Source organism: Chaetodon trifascialis, chromosome 15 (genome assembly GCF_039877785.1).
Source record: "Chaetodon trifascialis isolate fChaTrf1 chromosome 15, fChaTrf1.hap1, whole genome shotgun sequence".
Lineage (NCBI taxonomy): Eukaryota > Metazoa > Chordata > Actinopteri > Chaetodontiformes > Chaetodontidae > Chaetodon > Chaetodon trifascialis.
Genome location: NC_092070.1, coordinates 5,071,357 through 5,092,719, shown reverse-complemented (window position 1 = coordinate 5,092,719; position 21,363 = coordinate 5,071,357). Strand labels below are relative to the sequence as shown.

Genomic DNA, 21,363 nt, shown 5'->3' with positions numbered 1-21,363 from the left:
GTGCCCTGCAGTCAAATGACTGCCACTGCGGCCATGCAGTGTGCCCCTTGTCTCCTGGGCCATCATGTAGTGTCTGACCAGGGGATATGCAGCAGTGCTCTGACACCTGAGGGACTATGCTCGAAAAAATCTAGTTTGTATAACTAGTTTTGGTTAGGTTGGAGCATACTGACACTTACAGTCTTCTTTTGGTTGGCCGTGTAGAAAGAAATCCACTGGGACAGTCTGCAGACAACACGAGAAACATTTCCATCAGCCTCAGCTGTATGCTATGCTTTCTGCTAAGTAGCAAATGTTTGCATGCTAACATGTTAAACCAACATGAACATGATCAACGTTATGCATATTAATGTGCTGATGTGAGCTTTTAGCTGAAGTACAGCCACACAGACCTACTGACATGGCTATTGACTCTTAGTCTTGTTGACGGTTAACTGCAAACATTGTTAGAGAAACATCAATTGGATTTGTATCAGACACTTAAGGAATTCTTGAATTATATACTGTAAGATGTCATGCCTAAATCCTTGCCAATGTTATTTGCTGGCGACAAATGCTGGCTGTTCTTAAAAACAGGTGATTCTGAGCTCCACAGTTGTACTGTTTGTGATCTGCTCATATGAGTGGTTCTTGCCCAAGTCTCAGAGTCAATGATCAGGGAAGGGGCAAGTCAAAACAGAGGACATCTATTTCATTCAATCCCCTTTTTACTGATGATGTTTATGATGATATGGTTGACAAGTGCTGGAACAGCCATACTGATGATGATTGTCAGACTGCATTCCATACACATGAATGGACAAAACTGGGAGCTTTGGAAATCGCCTTAGGTCAAAAAACTCACTCCAAAAACAAAAGTGGAAAAATACATTTATCTTACACAACAGCTCATTCAAGAACTGGGTGCAGATCGAGACCGTATTAACCATCGCACATAAATTTCCTCTAACACACAGCAGTGTTTTAGTTCTCTCTAAAACCTGTTGTATGTCCCCACCAATGCAAGTAAGTAATTTCACTGCAAGATGGACTTTAAGAGCAGGCAACATCTAGGGGTTTGGTAGTATTGTCCTCTCTACAATACAATGGTCCACTCAATTATGTACAATTGTTGATCTTGCCAAAAGTGTGAGCTTTTCCTTTACGCCGCAAAATTTGTGGTTCACATTAGAACATATGGGTTTGGGCAAACACTTAGAGTATGACCCTTTGTTAATTTTTCCAGTTTGTAGAGGCACAGAAAATAAGGCCGTTGCAGGCCTTGTCTTTATGACCTGCAACGGCCTTATTTTCTGTGCCAAGAGTTTTAAATGCTATTGTGATGGTTTATTATTTATAAAACAAACCTTGTGATATTTATTATTTAGAGACAAATGAGCCAAAAAAAAAAATCTATTTTTAAACTTTTAGCGCAATTTGGTTTGCCTTATTTTATGCTATAGAAATTAATTTTATTCTTCACTCTCCTAAAAATAGCTTTTACCAAAGGCGTAACATTTAATAAATTGCGTAAAAGACACATTCTCACACAAAAAAGCACAGAACATCACTGGAATGAATTGGTATTACAATCTCTGCCATTTTTTTTCCATTAAACCTTTTCTACTAACTTTTGTACATTCCAGAAATTTTAAATCACGTTGGAGAAACTTTTTTCAATTACTGGTTTAACAGTGTCAGATTTATTGTGAATGTTTTCATTATTTAAGATGTACCAAGCAGGAGATGGGCTTAATTTTTCTGCATTTCTGGACAAAACAACGTGGTTAGATAGTATATTACTGTATGCTTCAGAATTTTTCAACAGAGGCAATTGTATTTTCATATTTGTTCATAGTTTACAGCTAGTTTATGCAATATGATAACCATTTCATCAGTTTTATGGAATTTAATGTCTTAAAGATTGAACTTTCATTTCTTGGAAAGCCACAGATTGAAACACAATACAGCTAATGCCTAATTAATGACTCAATACAAAGACACGTGTAACTCTTGCCAAGGTCTTCATGCAGATGGATTATAAGAACCAGAGGTATTCATCAGGCTCACAGCAGAGCCTTATGATTGATGAATGAATTATTCTGTTGAAAAACAAAGAGACAGGAACTGACACAAAAGCCTGAATTCATCACATTACAGTAGAAAAGCTGTCCAAATTCACCACATTGCAATGTGAAATTGGCACATTATTTGGGCTGACATGAGAGGTGGCAACAGAGTCAAATGAAGGCCAGAGCTGGATTCTGTCATATGCAGAAGGAAAATGCTTGAGGCACAGGGACACAGCTGAGCACACAATGGTCATGGGAAATAAATTGATTATGAAAATACTTAAATGTATAGAGGGCGCACCACCAGGGCTAGGGTCAATACTGTGGTTTGATGCAGGGCTCCTGCTATCCATATGTTTACATGGACTAAGATACTGTATCCCAAACTGCTCGCAGTGTGTATATCATTAACTTTTGGTGAAAATATTCCTAAGATGCTGTGCTCTGTCTGGTGCTCCAGGTTTATAAAGAAGGCCACTATTTCTTCATTCAATTCAACTCAATTCAACTCAACTCAACTCAACTCAATTCAATTCAATTCAATTCAATTCAATTCAATTCAATTCAATTCAATTCAATTCAATTCAATTCAATTCAATTCAGTTCAGTTCAGTTCAGTTCAGTTCAATTCAATTCAATTCAATTCAATTCAATTCAATTCAATATACCTTTATTAGTCCCACAAGGGGAAATTCCAATTTACAGCAGCATCAATAAAAGATAGATTAGATAGAAAGATAGAGTAAAAACAATAAGTATATACAAAAGAGTGTAATAAAAATAAACATTATCTTAAATTATAAATTGTATTTGCAGACTGTTATGTACAGGATGGATTGCACAGATTATTGCACCAGTTATTGCCCAGATTATTGCCCAGATCATTTACAGTTAATTTGCAGATTACTTGGAGCAGTTTTTGTTGTGTAGTCTGACAGCTGCAGGAAGGAATGACCTGTGATACCGCTCCTTCACACACTTTGGATGTAGCATCCTATCACTGATGGAGCTCCTCAGTGCAGTGAGTGTGTGTTGGAGGGGGTGGGAGTCATTGACTGTCATAGAGGACAGCTTGGCTGTCATCCTCCTCTCCCAGAGGTGGCCTTCCTAATGACTTTTTCCAGCCTCTTCCTGTCAGCTGTTGTGATGCTGCTCCCCCAGCAGACTTCAGGAGTGCCCCACGCACCCCAAAAGACCTCAGTCTCCTGAGCAGAGAGAGTCTGTTCTGTCCTTTTTTATAAAGTGCCGTGGTGTTATGAGTCCAGTCCAGTTTGTTGTTCAGATGAACAGCCAGGTACTTATGTCACCATCACACATTCACAGTCATATTATGGGTGCAACACAGGAAAGTTCCGCTGCTAATTTATTCTGACTGGTCCCAACTTATAGTATTCATTTGGCAAAATGGACTGCTAATGATAATGAACTACATAACCCTAAGATTTTTTTTTCTGTTTGTGAGACTACACGCACACAATGCCAAGTCATTCACAAGTACTGAAGGGCTGATATACCATGGGAAAAGACACACGAAATGATTCACAGCAGGCTTTGGCTTTAGTTCAGTCAATATCCACACTGAAAACACATATGCAAAGAAGAGAAACAGAAAGGAGTTATTTGAACAATATAATAGTCAATTTCACTTGGGATTCAGAAGATTTACAGGACTTTTAGTTTCTCCAGATCTTCAAACCATTTTAGCATAGCTGTGTCATCCTGTGGTTGACTTCTGCAACACAATACCAGACACGTTGAGTATGGTTTGTACAGCAGCAGCCTGCTTATGTGAGCCAGTTGGTGTATGTCTGCTTTGACAATGTTGTTTCAACAAAATGGTCTGCTATCAACAGAAACCAAGGGCTAAGACAAGAAAAAAAAATCTCACTGCTGCATTTTTTAGCAATGTCCACATTGTCACGATGTTGTAATATGTTCAAACCATGTAGATTGTTGTTTTGTTTTGTTTTGTTTTGTTTTTTCTTTTCTATTTAGCCTTAAAAAGCTGCTCAGAGTTCTCTGCAAAAAGATCAGGCAATAATGAAAGACCCAGCTCAAAGCTCTGTCAGCTGACAACCGATAGATGAAGCTTTTATTCTGAAAGTTCCGTGTCGGAAGTGTTGCTACGTTCATCATCAGCGGAAGATCTCACAGCACTAAACTGGTACGGCTGAAAAGGTAAACACATTTTTATTTAGGTGTGCTGAGAGGAGGGTCATAATGAAGCACAGTACCCACAGCAGAGAGTGAGCTTAATTCATGTACAAAACAATGAGTGTAGCCAGTCGGCTAGTTTGCTCCGCAAGGAAGCTAAAGCTATGCTAAAGTCTGTGGACGGCAAACAACATGGGTCATTTTAGGAGGCTAGTAACCAAGACGACGATCTGGCTAACCTATCGGTTTAAGTTACGGAAGGTAACTTAAACCGGTAGGTTAGCCAGTTCATGCTAGTTTAAGAAGAGAAACTCCTCTGAAGATTAAGAACTAACTTGGTAATTTATACGAAGTCCCATTTCTTAAATTGTAGGAGGTAAGTTATCAGTTAATATCACGTTGACTGTCAGTCCTGGTGCTTAGTTTCCTCAGTCCTGACTTGATGCTAGCTGCTCCATCAGCATCAGCTCCATTAGTGTGTGTTCATTTGTCATGACATACAGAGAGCTGGTCACAGAAAAACTAATGCCCAAGTTTACAGTAGTTTTCATATGCCCTTAAGAAACAGTGACATTTGGTTTGTGCTGTAGAAGTCACTGTCTTTTTGTTTAACATGAACTTCATATTGTGTTTTGGACCAGCAGTAGGTGGAGCACCACTCAGCCTGTGTGTCATGTGTTCCACAGCTCTGGAGGAGCATGTTAAAGTCTATAAGAAATAACTGATAATGTCATCATCCTATATTCAGACAGGGGATTTTGGAGAATCTCATGATTTGATTATGATTCTAAATGATGTGGCCTTCAAAGGTTTAAAACCTTAAAGGCCAGGCGTAACCTTCACCTTGCCTCCTCCTCAAATGAAACAGTCCAGAGTTAATGCCTCCATGACACCTTCCAGGGTATTTATAATGGTCTTGTGTATGGTGTGCAGTGGGTTATGGGATACTGAGGGACGTAAAGAATATACATAGAAATTTAAACAAAACAAAGCTGCATTTCTTGGCCTAATGTGGAGAAGCTTTTCTGATGGGACAGGCCTTATCAACCCCTAATGGCTTAGGTATCATCTCTAACTTTGGACGTAAATTGTCTGATTGAGGGTGCAACTGAAAGAAGTGAGAGCTGGACAAAGGAGAATGTGACATGCTTACGGACAGAAAAAGTCACTAAAATGTAATTGTCAATCACCTGTTAAATCTTGAACAGGGACCAGCTCTGGCACAGTACTGCAATGACATAATACTGCTCATCTAAACTGGTTGTGGATGGTGGAGTGATAAACCTGTGATTTTAAAACCTTAAGAGAAGACAGTCAGTCATTTTGTTCTTATCTTGTGAAGGAAGGAATGGAAAATGACATTGGAGAATTAATCTGAACAGATCTTAGAGTTTTTCCATGTAAGTTATTTCACATTTGCATTGTTGAATTATTTTAAAATCACACAAAGTAATTGTTTGATGAGACATTAATCAATTACTTTATCTTAGATATTTTGTTCTCGTTTCTTGGTTTATTTTATGTTTATGTATGGTTTATAACTGCAGTACAATCAGTCCTTCCACATAACAGGGAGTTACTTGATTTCTGATCAAAATTAAAAACAAGCCATTAATTGATACATTTTGGACTTGAAAGTTGATTCATTGTCTGATTTCTTCCCACAGCCATGACGACAGATTCCTCACTCCTCAACTCCGAGCTGGAGTTACAGCAGCAAGAGGAGCTCTATCAACAGCTGCTGTTGGAGGTAATATTATTTTAATGTTATTTGGGTTAAAATGAGATAAAGATTGTGTAAAATATAGTGTAAATATTGCTTCACAGCAATCAGTGTGACCTGAATTGACAGGTACAGGGTGGTGAATGGTCAAACGTAGTGTAACAGAAGCAAAAATGGAGTATAGTCATAGTAATGTCAGCTAAACAGCATTATCCTTCAAAATATTAACAACCAGAAGCCACTGGCCATAACCCTTGAGTGTATAGAATTAAGCAAGAGATCAATTTAATGCTAATGAATTCAATTCATTGCACTTGTTTGTTTTCTTGCAAAGAGTTAGTGGATCAATACCATTCTCATGTATATAGGTACATGTATGTATGTATGTATGTATGTATGTATGTACATGAAGAGCCAGAGCTGACTCTTTCTGTGGTAGCCTCTATCATTTATTGTCTGCAGTACCATCTCTCTGTGGTAGCCAATGCTATTTTCTTTGCTGACATGTGCTGGGACAGCAGGGTGAGGACAGGTGACACCAATAGAATCAGTAAGCTCATCCTGAAGGCTGCCTCTGTCCTTGGGGTGAAGCTTGATGTTTTGGGGGGTTTTTTTGTCCTGGGGTCAGAGAGGAGGATGCTGCACAAACTGCAGATCTGTCATATCTGTGGAGTTATCATAAAACACGAGGAAGTGCAGTCCAGTGGAGAAACAGTATACAGTGCCCTACAACACCCTACTCTGTACTGCGACTGCTGCACAACACATTTGCTCAGGATAACTGGAGGTCTGTCTTATCCTATTATATGGTTCAACATATAGTTTGGTACAGCAGCCAGCTAGCTTAGTTTAACACAAAAACTGGAAATGAGAGTGGTATCAATCTTCCCACCTACCTCTCAGCAAGAAAGCCGGTTAGCATATTTCTCAAAATGTCAATCTATTCTAATAAGGCAAAAAATACATTATAGGTTTGTTTCATTCCTGATGGTACACAACATTAAAACCATCTTTTTGTAGTTGAGAAACTTTAGTCTTGCAGCTTTGGTAAGATGATGCACATAACCAGTTAAAGGCTGTGTGGGGATGCTTGCTAGTGTAAAAATAGTTTCCATTTCCTCACCATGGGAAATATCTTAATAGTTCTGAATTTTCTTTCGTCTTCTCTGTAGCATTCCCGAAGCCATTTGGAAGTTTCACATAAACACAGAAGGCCTGTGGCATGGTGTAAAAAGAGCCTATCAAGTAGAAAGAAGCATTACAAGCTTCTAATTACTATTCATCAATGACCGTGGCTTTGATTATGAAATATTTCAGGTCAGGCAAGTTTGAAATTCAGCCAGGGAGCTTACTGCATCGCTTTTTTGTCCTTCGTTTGAGTTCAGTGGAAGCATAGTTTGCTGGAAATGTCAAGAGATAAAATGGCATGCAAAAAGCTCCATGTAGTGCAACCCTTTCGAACACAGATGACCATTTCTCTTGTTTGTGCTGGCGTATCAGCGTGTTTTGCCCATTCCATTTTATTTGTGTCATGTGTCTTGACTCCCTCCTCTTTCCTTTTGCACTTTTGCAGTGGCTTTTCTTCATAGAACAATGTAACACTCGAGCATGTCACTCTACAATAGTTCTTTTCACCTAGTTGAATATGTGGAAAAATTTGCCAGTGGGTCTGCAAACCATTACCTAACCTATATTAGGCTGCTGGTTGTTGTTTAGACGGTGGGAAAGATGCAGACTGAAAATCCAGACTCCAAAGTAATCCGACCACAACCTGGTAAGTAGCTCTGCAATACAACTTATATCAAATCTTTGATTCAAGTTTGGAAGGCAGTGCATATGAATGTTTTTGGGGGTTTTTTTTCTTTCTCTTTTTGTTTCTCTTTGTCCTTTTTTATTTTTCTTTGTCTTTTTCTTTGTGTCTCTCTCTGTCTTCCCCCCCAGGAATGTGTGTGAAGACTCTTTCAGAGCCGGGAAAGCAGAAGGTCTTCGTCAACATCTGTCAGTCAAACTCAGTCCCACCACCACCAGGACTTTCCAGAGAGGAGCTGGTGGAGCTGCTCCAGTCAGAGGATCCCAGTGGCTACAGAGTTCCCATGAGCCTTGGCGAGCCACACACAGAAATAGACAACAGTACGTAACTAAAGCCAAAGATGATGCTTTTTCTTAAGCAGGTTTGTATATTAACTTCATTCTGTTTGGGACAACATCCTCTCAGTTATTTAGAGTAGTTATACAAACAGTTATAGTCCTCCATTCCTTTCTTATGCAATGCAACATGCTCTGAACCTCATAGTCTGTTTCAGAGAGCAGACTTAAGCGACAGATAATGAATCATTGGCTACAAACCTCCAGAAATCACAGCTGTGCTCCCCCAGGGCCTAAGAGCCTGTTTCTACAAAGCTAGTAATGAGAACAGTCACTGCAAAACTTTGTTCAGTGAGTAATGCCACTCTGAGCAGCAGCAGCAGCAGCAGCAGCTATCACAGTGGTGTAGTTGGTGACAGTAATGATAACCTTGTACTGGAGGACATGTCTTGCTTCTTTGTTTAGGCCTGCCGAGCCAAATATTCAATCATGTCATTGACCTCCTTGTAAAGAAAGCTCTTGGTTATTGAGCCATGTAAAGACATACTTCTACTGTAGTCACAGTAGTCTCCAGAATTAATGCTTCTAAAGGGCAATGCACCAACCACTGCAAACATGCAGGCTTTGACATATTCTTCCCGTGCTAATTTTATCAGGAGGTCACATCTTGCAGCTTTGGACACAGTTGTGTCAAGCGAACTTGACAAAACAGATGTCAGAGTTTAAGTGTCCAACAAGCAGACAGTGAGTTCAGGCATATTTATTCAAGTGAACTTCCTGTAACTGCATCATGGACCTGTGAGGTTACCCAGGAAGACTAAAAGCTGGAACCCATCAGTTTCATCACTCAATTTCAAGATGGGAAATGAGGCGCATGTGTGTGTAAGACTATGTTCAGTCCATAGACAGTTGATCTCAATGTGAAGTCTTTTAAGTAAAAAAAGCTGCGGGCGCTGTTTCCTGTTAGCAGATGTAAGCTGCAAACTTACGGCCTCTGAAGCACTTTTAGAAACGCAAAATGTTACATAATCACATTTAGATCTCCTTCATCACATCACGGCCAGAGGATTTCTAGAGGTTTATACTAATTCAGAGGATCTGATCTTGATACATGTTGTAATCTGTTTTAAATTTGCACACAGCTTTTCAGACAGCTAAGACCACCATCTTTACAGCATATCTGTTGGTTCCCATATTTTATTTTCCAGTCCTGTATGGTGCTTACACAAGCACAGCATTTAAAAAAAATGATGGTTTGGCCCCAGATCCCATTTTCCATGATGTCACAATGAATTCTGAGAGCTTTCGCTTTCCTTTTCAAGCTACATTTTGTGTCCAGTGCTTTGGACCAAATTAAAACAGCCCTTTCTGGAGCGCACTGTTCTCCACTCTGCACAGTCCAGTGGTGGCTCAGTGATAGCAAAGCAAGAATCCTGCTCAAGCTCCCAAGATGGACTAAGTGCAAGTCTAATGTTGACTAGTAATGTTTCCACCTTTCATGCCACGTTGAACAAATTTGTGTCATTTGACTGATTCAAACAATGTAATGATGAAATGACACGTGGTACTCGTCTTGTTTTTGGAAGTGTCGCGGTGGATTTGTGAGCTGCAGTGATTCCAGCTCTGTGTTGTACTGCATAGATTATTTAATACTGACATGGACCTAACACTAACAGGCAGCTTGTGGAACTGAAATCAGCCTTTGTTCCAAGGTCTGTCTCTCTCTGTTTTAGGCTCTCAGAGTTGTACAGCATATGATGTGGTCATCAACCAGGAGTTCTTCCAAAAGTGCCAGGTGTGTGTATGTGTCTGTGTCTGTGTCGGTGTGTGTGTCTGTGTCTGTGTCTGTGTCTGTGTCTGTGTGCGTGAGCTTATGTCTTCATCTATACAACAGTGCAATTCTGTAATTGTTATAAAAGGTGAGGGAACAAAGGTAGAGATGATGTAATTGCATGGGATGGTGCGCGTTAAAGAATGGAGGTTTATATTTAAGCGCTTGTATAATTTCTGAGTTATTATGTTTTAAAGGTTTTTTACACAGCTGAGCCACATTCAAATGATCTGCTGTGTTAAAGCTGTTCCTTTAAAAATCACAGAGACACGTTGGATTGGTGATCTGGGGGGGCCTGGATGCTAAGGGTGTAGACTACCATTAGCAGCTCTGTCCTGCTGGACTTGTTAAAGTCTATTCTCCATCAACCTCAGCTAAACAGGTTATCCAAGATAGCACAGTATCCTAAACACACGACGGTGAATGGAGTACATAGTTAGACCTCATCCTAAAAGCCTTTCCTCTCGTAATGCTTGCTAAAAAAATCTGCCAGATATAATTTCAGCTAACAAAATCAGCAGCAGCTTGCTGGAAATGGGAATCTGGCTTTTGTCCGTCACTGTGATCACTGTACACTGCGTATGTGTGAGAAGGGGAAGCTTGATACGCGTAGCAGCAGTAACAAAGTGAAAGGTCATTTTGAGACCACACGACTGCAATTTTACGTTGTCAGTTTTCTGATTATTCAAAATAGATCATAGTCATCATCTTACCAAGTTAAATGTTAAATTGTACTTCCATTTAAAGAAATATTCCGATTTATTTCAGTAGCAGTCGCTGAATTGAAAAATCTGAAGTGTATATGTCTATTTTACACTTCCTGAGGGAATATGAAACAGTGATCACTGCTACGATCTGTTCCTTTGAATCATCTGTGTCGTGCTGATCTCTAATTTTCCACACAAAAGACCTCCCAGTGCCGTAGCTACACATCCTTGACTTCAATATAAATGCTGCATGAAAAAAACAAACGGCCTCGTCTTATCATGTGCAACAATATGAAGGTTTCTGTGTGTTTCTTGTAGGAGGATCCTTTATTCCAGCAGTTTGTCATCCTGGTGTCTTTAGAGGGTTTAGAGAACAAATACAATCTGGAGCTGAGTAGAGGTAAGTGCAGGGTTTTGTGTTCAGAGTGTGTGTGTGTGTGTGTGTGTGTGTGTGTGTGTGTGTGTGTGTGTGTGTGTGTGTGTGTGTGTGTGTGTGTGTGTGTGTGTGTGTGTGGGCGTGTCTGTAACCTTTCTTTCATGTTGGTATCAGTTGTGGAGATTTGTTCTTGTGTTTCGGCAGACTGGAAGGTGCTGAAGAACAGAAAGTTCTTGGGTTCTGTTAGCGAGCAGAACATAAGGACGAAGAGCCGGCCGGTGATTCAAGAGTTGCCACCTCAGTACGTCCCTCTGACTGCCTCTCTGTCTTCACTGACTGGTTCACAGAAAACATATGAAGCCTGTTGCAGGGTTCTTATTTGTCTATCAAGTCACCCCGAGATTCCATCTTTCGCTCTGCTTAGTTTTGCCACAAAGACCCAGTAAACTGTCTAACCTTTCACAAAACAGTGCAGTGTGGTCTCTCTTTCTCTGTCTCCTGTGAGAGTTAATTGAGAGCACACGCACATACAGTACAAAGCAGATCCCTTACAAAAAACTTTTGTCTTGTAATTTCTTCCAGCTGGTAAAATGAACTTAATTGGCTCCATCTGATAAAAAATAACCTTCCTGTACTCCAATTGTCTTTGCTTTGATTTGGTTGCAGTTTACTCCAGTGTAGGTCCAAAATGTCTACAACAGTATGAAGACTGTATTAGATCATTATTAATTGTTATTAATGTTATTATTGTGGGAATTTCATCGAGTGTGTTCATTAAAGCCAACATGTACATATCTCTAACTTTCTGAAATAACAGAACAAAACACTGAGTTGTGCCGTTTTCCAGTGACTTAGATGTGCGACTTTCTGATTTGATGATCTGTTCCTCTTCCCACAGGGAGAGCTCCACTGCTACGGCCAGAAGGTAAACCTGTTATTATCTGCCTGTTGTAAATCTTATGTAAAGTGAGAGCAACTTGTCAGACACATTTCTGTTTTCTCTGGCCCCCTGTTTCGCCCTTCTGTGTTGTGTGTGGTTTATGTTTTCTGTATTGTGTTACCTCAATGATTTATCATTATTCACTCGTCGCTCTCTTTCCCACTTCTTCTTTCTGTCCATCCCTCTGTCACCAGACCAGAGTTCACCTTGCTGGTGGAGCCCCCTGCTGGGGAGCCTGAGTTCCTCATTGCAGAAATAAAGCTGCCTGGGGTGGTAAGATACACACACACGCACACACATACATAAACACACTTTTATCTGTCCCTCTTTACTCTTTTCTACCCTCTTTCTTTCTCTCCCACCGTCTGCATCAACTACAAATTTGGCCCATTGAAACTTTTCCTCATTCTCATCTTATTTTCTTCCGTAAAAGTGAAGCATATTGTTTGAAATCCACCGCTGCAAGCAAGAAATGAGAGGCCTGCTTACTTCTGTGCAGGCGCGGCGTTAGGGGTGGGCCTGACGGGCCTGGGCCCACCCACTTGTACAACTGGCCCACCCTAAATGACTTGGAGAATTTTTTATTTCTAATTATTAAAATCAACATTTTCATAATACAAAAACGTTTTCATTTGGGAAAAAAAATAATATGACACTTATTCTGCTATTATCACATGAGGTCTACTCTAGTCACAGCGGGCCATCATTGGTCACCCATGACATGTTACGCTCACGCACGCACGTACGTCACGATCTGGCAGTTGTTCGGCAAAAAATGCTGACTGAAAAGGGCAGTGGATTCTATATTGTAGGCACAGGCTGCTACAGTTAAATGAATGCATCGCTATGAAACAACAGTTATCTATGTTAAGGTATGTTAAAAGAGTAAGAACTGAGTCGCCAGAGTCTTTGACTGCCTGTGCATCACCAAAACGCTGTCTATGGCATACTTTACTGTGAGTATCAAAGCTTGACAGGCAGAGCAACACTAATCAAGGGGGGAGGGGCTTGAAAACAGTCAATCACAACAGCTTCAGTGTTATGTAGACTGTTGGATGCACAGAGTCATGCTCAATCTTAACAAGTGATGTGTCATAAATAGATTAATACTGTATGAGTATCAGTTATTGCATTACTGCAGTGCCCCTACTGAGTTTCCCCACTTACTTGTAATATTTTCGTGGTAGAAAAACCACAAAGGCCAGTAGTAAAGTAAGTAAATGTGTCCTCTCTGATCCAGAACAACAGAGATAACTACACATACTTTTGTAGAAACAATTTGAATGTTGACTGAGAATCAGTTTAGATTAGTCTGAACAACTCATGCTGTATGAATCACTGTGAAACTACAGTCAGACAAGCTGCTTCATCCTGTCATGTCATGTCAAGGTCATCCCATCTTATACAGTACAGCTCTGAGAAGTGCACATACAGTCAAACGCTCAGTCTATTAGAGCATCAACTGGGTGAACTTGTTTCCTGTGCAGACGTCGTCCCGCTCTCTGGTTCTGGACATTGGAGAGGACCGACTAGTGTTGACGGCTCGGCCTTCGCTCTTCCATCTCGACATCTTCCATCCCTTCCTCATTGACCAGGAGAGCAGTGTGGCTCAATACAACAACAGCACTCAGGTACAAAACACACAGGTGTATTGTAGACGTATACTCCACGCTACAGTCCTCTACTGTAGCACCAACACACTGCAGACAGTACCACTAAAAACTATACACCAGCAAAATACTCACTTGTATATACAAACAAACCTGACATACACACACACACATTCTGTATCTTAACACACTTCCTGTTTTCTTTTTCCCAGGTCCTTACCGTCACCATGCCTGTGTTGTCTTCATGAAACTACATAAGTAATGTCCAGATGTGTATTTTTTGTTCAAAAATGAGGCTGTGATAATAAAAGAGTTTTTTTTATAAAGTCAGATTCCTCTGTGTTATTTGATTCACAGCCTAAATAGCCATTAGAAAATCTGCAAGTCCAGGTATTGGTTAAATTGTCTGGTAGACTTAGAAGTGAGGAGTTCTGCGTTTTACGAGTCTGCTCACAGAGGTTCCAGTCACTGTAGTGGATTGTTCTAAGGGTAAAAAAGAAAGCGTGGAAAAAAGGAAATTTACCCCTAAACATCACTACATTTCATTATCATTCAAGTTGATGATTTCTAAGCGGTCAGCAGAACATTCTTCATTTCCTTTGATGGGAGAAAGTAAAACATTCTGATCACTTTAGCGACGAGTAGCTATCTCTTTGTTAAAGCATACCTGACATTCCAAAAGGGACAGTTGGTGGTTTTCCCTCATCTGTTGGCCACTGAGCAGCTCAACAGGAGCCCTGTTCGATCTCAATCATCAAGCAATCATTTGCTTGTGTGAACTGTGTTTACTGAAGTTACTGATTCAGTTTACTGAGGTTTTAAGAAGTGTTCCTGAGCCCATGTAGTAATAGTAACAAGATTAGGACAGACCCTATCAGGATGCACTGAAACCAAACGCAGATCAGTTTCAGATGTGGGATGGATTATTCCTTGTGGGGCCTCTTTCTGTCTGGACCTCTTCCACTGAACCTGAAACGTCCCCTTTCATGGAAAAAGCGAATGAGTGAAGCAGTCACTCGTCTATTTCTGGATCTTCTCTGGCCATCGTTCTGCCTGACGCTCCCATTCCTCGCTCCTCTTTGATTTCTCTCCTCCTACTGTTGCTGAGCACCCACATCTGTTTGGCTCGCTCTGCTCTCATGTTTCTCATGAGAGAGGAGCTGGGAGGGTCCAAAGGTAGAAATGCCATTCATTTTTTCCATAGGTGCTTGAGATTGACCATACTGCTTTCAGATTGACCATCACTGGCATTTCAGAAAGAATGGTCATGAAACCTTGTGGGTTGTATAACACCTAAAAAGAAATTCTGTTGAGAAACCTTGATGTCATTGAAACAAGTGGACCATAAATCCCAAAAGCTTTTCAGGAACAATCGTCTAATTACTGATCTCAAATCAGATTTTGAAGATTACATTTAATTCTTAAAGATGCCCTAATAAACTTGTTTCAAAAAGGTATCAAATTAACTAGTGTAATGTAAAGAAGGTCCCTTGAAGTGACAAATCCACTGGGAAATATTGCCTGATTGCAGTTCCCATCAGTTCTACAGAGGTTTTGGTGTCTTTTAGCTCATTGTTTTTGCTTTACACCACACAACCTTCCTATTCTGGTTCAGTCTCACAGCTCTCATCAAGCAGCAGACAGCTGATTTTAGGGAAAGATCTCTGATAAATCCAGTCAGCACCAAACAGATAAAGTTAGTGTCTGGCTGGTGAACATAGTGGAGCATTTAGCTGCTGAAGAGGCAGATATTCAGGTGAGAAAATCAATAAAACTTCACGTTTGTTCAATACATATCATGCTGTCAAGTGAGAAACTGCTCGCCTGGCTCTGTCCAAGTTTTAATACTTTGATTTCTGTATGGATTAAACAAATGAAATGTGTTGCTTAGGGAGCTTTAGAGGTGCAAGGAGACACAGCCACGCCAGGCTTTTCCCCGTTTCCACTTTGTACTAAGCTACGTTAGCTGGCTTTAGCTTCATATTGATTGTATTGATGTGAAATTGGTATCAATCTTTTTATCAAACTCTCAGTAAGAAAGGAAATATGTGTATTGCCCAAAGCATCAAGCTTTTCTTCTGAAGATGTTGGACCTGTGATGTGGTAGCTGTACATGCTGCCATCTTTACAGTAACAGCTGCTGAGGCTCATGGGTAATGCAGTATTAAGTACCTTGACATTCCTTTTTCTTTGTCGCTGTTCTTTTTTTTTTTTTTTCACTTTCATCTTCTAACTAGCCTGCACGCACCTTGTGCTTCTACGTTCCACTTCCTGTTTCCTCTGGTCGTCCATCCCTTCCTCTGCTGTGTCTGAGCTCCTGGCGCTGTGCTGTGCTTAACTCTCGTCCTCACAACCTACTTGCCACAGCTTGTGGGGTCAGTTGTAATGAATGAAAGTATAATAACCATTGTCCTTTAGCAGACTGCTTCACCTCTCCCCATGCCAGTTCTTCTCTGCCAGCTTTCTCTCCCATCTGTCACACCCTCCCTCTTCATTTTGTCGTCCCCCTCTCCACCTGTGGCACCCCTCCATTTGTCCAGTGAGGTCATCCCTCTATTCTCCCTAATCCTGCGAGGTGCTCATCTTTCTGCCTCTGCTTAATCCACCAGTGGCCCCCAGCCCTGACCACATACACACACACACACACACACACACACACACACACACACACACACACACACACACACACACACACACACACACACACACACACACACACACACACACACCAAATCTGCACATTTGTGCACACAGACTCACAGTTATTCTTGTATTGTATACGGGGACACTCAGTAACTCTCACAGCATGCATACACACATAATCATTCAGACAGCACACACACACACCCACAGTAATACTCCACCTCTCTGTATAAAAATCTCCCTCTCTCTGTACAATAGCCATTCTGTCTGTCTCTGTCCATCTGTCTGTCTCTTGTGTCCGGTGATACCACACCTTCCTTCAGGTACGTCTCTCTGTCTGTCCTATAATATGTCTTCTCTGGGGTTTTTTTCTCATAGGATGACAGAATGAAATATAACCAAAAAATTAACAATGAATGTCCGATTATTGTCAGTCAGCCATTGTTTTCTATTCATTTCCCTGGAGTATCACAGTGGGCATTTTGTTGCATCAGTTTTATCAGTTCTTGAAAACTTCTCATTGTTTGTCTGTTTAAGGATGCTCCAGCAAGAGATACACCAGCCAATCAGCAACCCATTCGTTGTAAAAGTAAAAGTACAGTGGCTAGTTCAGGTCAACATCAAGCTCCCTGTTTTGTTCTCAGTTGTTTCCTTGTGAGTGACATGTTCATCCTGCCACAGCTGTAATAACATAGAGGCCTGCCCAAAGGGGCCCATGGGCCAACGTTGGCCTGCTCTGATGTTTGATTTGGCCCACCTGATGTTTCTCAGGAAAAAAAAAAAAATTAAACTGCAAATTACTCTTCATGCTATTTTATTTGCTTTGAGGTAAAAATGTTGGATCACTAATTCATTATTTCTCCTAATCTGATGATCTGAGCATGGTGCACAGTGATACAGGAAGTAGGTCAGTTAAGGGAACTTGGGACCTGAGTACTATTTTGCATCTAAACAACAAAATACAGTACAAAAAACGTTTGACCCAGGGCCCTCCATTATGTTTCAGTTTTGGTCTTCCAAGGGAAAAAGTCTGGCCACCCCTGACATAGACCACATTGACACGCCGGCCATTGTCCTCCAACCTCACACTGTGAGAAGCACAAATGCTGTTATCAAAGGATAATGTCGCACTGCTGTGTTCCAGGTTGCAAATATGACAAATCATAAACATTTCACTATTTCAGTTGATCAGCAACTGGAAAGGCGGTGGATAATGAAAGTCTGGAGGGACATCAGACCATATTTCAGGGTAAAACAACACTGGATGTAATCAAGATTCCAACGTAATGTAACATAATGTAATAAAGTACTGTAGGCTTGCCAGCCTCTTCATGCCACAGAGTCCTCAGTTTTAGCTTACGTGGAACCCTCTTTTTTGTTGAATTTATCTGAATCAACATGACACAGAAATACATGTTCCAGTGAGCGTCGTGTCTCATGATGTTTTTCACTCAGCCAGAACATTTCTGGGGTCAGGTGAAGAGACAGTAAGACAGTTAGCATTTCAGTGCAAGCTTCATTGCATCCAGTGTGTTTTACTTCCAAGCTTTAATAAATGCATCCAAGATGTGTATTGATACTTCAGAATTGTGTTACACCTTTCCTATCGTATGCGCATGTACCACTATCAAACCATAATGTTAGCTAGGAAGTGGTTGAATGCTAACATTAGCTGTTGTCTAGCAGTAGCTAATTTTTAGGCAGGGTGCCCAAACTTTTCCCATGGAGGACTAAAAGTGAAATATAATGGAGGGCCCTGGGCCCAAAGTATCATACCTGTTGTATGATATTGTTAAGATACAAAATGGTACAAAGATCCCAAGTTCCTTTCATTGATTGACTTCCTCCATCTGCTGAGTATAGGAAAAATAATTCATAATTAGGGATCAAACATATTTAAAGAGCCTTTTTGCCTCACAAAAAGAACTCATTTCTATGGCTATCTTCCCTAATTGTTTCTTAAATGATAAAAAAGACATAGGCTCCAGCCCCCCCCACAACCCTGAAAGGGATAGTCGGGTATAGACAATGGGTGGATGGATTATTGAGAAATGTCAGCAACCTGTCTTTAATGGAGTTAGCTGGATTCTTTTTCAAAAGGATTTTACCGACATGTTTCCTTCTCGTCTCCTCTCTAAAACATATTAATAGCCTACAATAGTCTCTCTTTAACACTGAAGAGGTATTGTGACACACCCATTCTCCTTCACTTCACACACACACACACACACACACACACACACACACACACACACACACACACACACACACACATTGCCCTTGACTAAAATTAACCCTGCTAAGGCCTGAGCCTGTTGGCTGTTGTAACTTTACTCCTCTCCCAAATCCCCTGGTTCGCTCACAACGTCTCCACCCCCCACCCTCCATTTAGCAGCCGGTTTCTGTCTGTCCCCACAGAGGTGTTGAAATGTGCACCTCTCATTCATCTATCTGTCATCTATCTGTCATCATGTTTCTCTCCTCAAAGAAAATGTCCAACATTTTGGGAAGCCTATTGTGCTTTTTGGTATGAATTACATCAGCAGATCTCTCATGCTGTAGAGTACGCATAAGGCTACCACCAGCAGCTGGTTAGCTTCATGTCCAGAGAAGCAAAATCCACCTTCCAGGTCCTCTAATGGGTCATCCCCTTTCTTTCAACCTGCAATAACTGATTGTTTTGGCCACTTGGGGACAGCGGAAACAATTTGTGAACTCAAGATTGACATATCACTTTTTAAGTTGATATATGAACAGCGGCTCTCTGCAAGAGAACAATTAAGTGTATTTCCCAAAATGTCAAACTATTCCTTTAATGCTTGAAACTAAAAAAGATTGAGCATTTAGAGCAAGTAAACAATTTTGACATTGACTTTTAGAACTGTGAAGACTGGAGCTGCTTGCCTTATAAATCCCTCTCTGTCTGTGCAAACACAACCTTAGAGAGGATCAGTGACAGAGCGGGAGGACTGGAGAGTTGCTGATTTGCTGTTGAAAGGACTGATGGTTATGCCAAGCTGCCGGGTCTGGCATGGCAATGGGCACGACAACAGACAGAGGAGAGACAAGGCAGAGCTTTCAGCAATACTTACCACCTCTATAAAGTCAGCCGCACAGTCACAGGGCCACTATAAATTAATCCTGATGACAGAAAGATCGAAGAGGAGAAGATGGGAGGACGGTGTGTAGAGGTATAATAGGAATTGAGGACCCTTTTTTAAAATCATATTTTTTAACCAACTTTTACAAGCAGTTTTTGTTGATGTCTAATAGAGTACAGAAATATATTTAGGCACATAATGGAGTGGGGGACCTTTGACCTCCAGACAAACTGATGACTTATTTGAACCTGTCAAACTGTGAAACTAGTCGTTAAGATGGAGGTGTTAAGTTTCAGTGTACTTATAATGTAAAATGTCAGTAATAGTGTGAAGAATTGTTTGGTTTTTTTTCTCTTTCAGCATGAATGTTGGTCGTTGTGTTCAAAGTAAATCATCCTGTTTAATTTGTCAGACACCAGGACAGAGGGTAGAGGGTGAGTGAGGACAAAAGTGGACAGAGAGAGAGAGAGAGAGAGAGAGAGAGAGAGAGAGAGAGAGAGAGAGAGAGAGAGAGAGAGAGAGAGAGAGAGAGAGAGAGAGGATGGATGGAAGGAAAGTGGCAGAAACTCTATCTCTCTTGGTCTTTCTGTGTTTAACCCTTGTCACATTCTCACCTGTTGACGCTCCATCAATTTCCCAGCATCCCCTGCCAGGAAGGTGTCAGCACACGCCTACTGTGTACGTCTGTCTGTGTGTGCTTTTATGCCCTGACAATGGCAGCTCAGAGACAATTTATAGCCAAAACCAGCTCAGTGGGACTTGTGTCTCCCCGTGCTTGTGTGTGTTTTTCTATCTCCAAAGTGATTAATCACACGAGAAGAAGGACCGCGGCCACCTGTGATTCAACGATGATGACTCACTCACACACTGTACTTAGAAAGAGCCAGGCCTTCAAGCCTGCGTATGCATCACACTGCTTGCTCGGTCATTTAAAAACACCTGATTTTAAATGTTTTAATCCAGGCAGCATTTTTTGAATAATTTATAATAAACTAGGCACACCTATCATGGAACTAAGAGTTCAAGACAACTTGCTTTGGCCATCAAGCATTGAAAAGAGCTGTGCATACTGAACACAGAGTCCAGCTGAGGGTGAGGGGAGTGTCATTCGTTTTGCAGGTACGTGCTCATAAACCAAAGTGCTGGACAGCTTGTAATTCTGACCTGATGATGGCACCAGATGAAAAGTCAAGCTCATGAGCTTCGACATTAATGTCCAGACCACATTTTATGGCAACCAGTTCAACAGTTGTGGAGCCACAAATGTCAACCTTGCAGTGGCGCCTGAGGAACAGTGAGGGGATAACCACCTTCATCATCATCGTTCATCGTCTGGAAACCTTGAATGTCTGTTGCAAATTATGATCTCAGTGTACCAAACTATCTGCATAACAGCAGTGGATGGAAACACAATCCACAATTTCTTTTGTTAATTTTTTGGAAATTCTGTTCCAATTTAAGCTACATTTGGATGGATACCTGGTTACTGACATATTTTACTGGATGAGTGAAATCTTTTTCCTGCTGGTGGAGAGAGAAGAAAAGTCAGGGGGTCACCAGAGTCAGCAGGTTTCATCCTCTGTGGACTGCAAATGATTTCCTGCCAATCCTTCCAACAGTTGTTGAGATATTTCAGTTTGGACCAAACTGGTGGACAAACCAACTGACCGACTGACTGCCATCCCTAGAGCTAGTCTTTTCCAGCAGGGCTAAAATGATCTCTTTACAAAATCATAGAAATATTCAATTCACAAACATATAAAACTAAGAAAAACTGAAGATCTTAAGATGTAAAAGCTGGATTCAGCAAATGTTTGGTATTTTCCTTGATCAGTGCTTTAGAAGATTGACTGTCAAAATAGTCCGACTAATTGTTAAACTGACTAATCGGTTCAACATGATCGAACCACTGGCTTTATGTCATTTTTATTTTGAATCACATGAGTATTTCAGTGCCTCTCTTCTCCTCTCCTTTCTCTGCAGCCATGTCAGATGTAGAAGAGGAATACGAGTGAGTAGAGCAGCATCCCTCACTGATTATCATTTGACACGACTTGTTTATTTCAGTGTGAACGTATCAGCTGTGATGTTAGCTGATAATTCTGCTTCTCTCGTGTCTCCAGGGAGCAGGCAGAGGGTGAG

General features: G+C 40.9%; 2 protein-coding genes and 1 long non-coding RNA gene across 4 annotated transcripts in view; 2 read left to right on the top strand and 1 right to left on the bottom strand.

Moving 5' to 3' along the window:
- syt5a (synaptotagmin Va) overlaps positions 1-21,363 on the bottom strand; it is an 86,305-nt gene that overhangs the window by 43,089 nt on the left and 21,853 nt on the right. The gene's annotated exons all lie outside the window — the stretch shown is intronic.
- On the top strand, positions 4,160-13,799 carry pih1d1 (PIH1 domain containing 1). Of its 2 annotated transcripts, none has more exons than XM_070981108.1 (11): positions 4,160-4,229; positions 5,873-5,955; positions 7,645-7,702; positions 7,870-8,058; positions 9,747-9,808; positions 10,870-10,951; positions 11,132-11,228; positions 11,826-11,852; positions 12,062-12,140; positions 13,355-13,498; positions 13,690-13,799. In XM_070981108.1, exons 2-11 carry the CDS (start codon positions 5,875-5,877, stop codon positions 13,723-13,725), a joined length of 855 nt encoding a protein of 284 aa, XP_070837209.1. In that variant the 5' UTR covers positions 4,160-4,229; positions 5,873-5,874; the 3' UTR covers positions 13,726-13,799. The 2 variants fall into 2 exon arrangements, with proteins under 2 accessions (XP_070837209.1, XP_070837210.1); XM_070981109.1 differs by lacking the exon at positions 4,160-4,229 and adding an exon at positions 4,467-4,581.
- Positions 16,381-21,359, top strand: LOC139343292 (uncharacterized). The gene is made up of 3 exons (XR_011603099.1): positions 16,381-16,443; positions 21,205-21,232; positions 21,345-21,359. It is a non-coding gene; the product is annotated as an uncharacterized lncRNA (long non-coding RNA).

What these genes read in the sequence shown, in the direction of transcription:
- pih1d1 (XM_070981108.1), top strand. Translation starts at nt 5,875, where the DNA reads ATGACGACAGATTCCTCACTCCTCAACTCCGAGCTGGAGTTACAGCAG. An exon ending in AGTTCTTCCAAAAGTGCCAG is followed by an intron (nt 9,809 to 10,869) that starts GTGTGTGTATGT and finishes TGTTTCTTGTAG; the next exon opens with GAGGATCCTTTATTCCAGCA. An exon ending in TCCACTGCTACGGCCAGAAG is followed by an intron (nt 11,853 to 12,061) that starts GTAAACCTGTTA and finishes CTCTGTCACCAG; the next exon opens with ACCAGAGTTCACCTTGCTGG.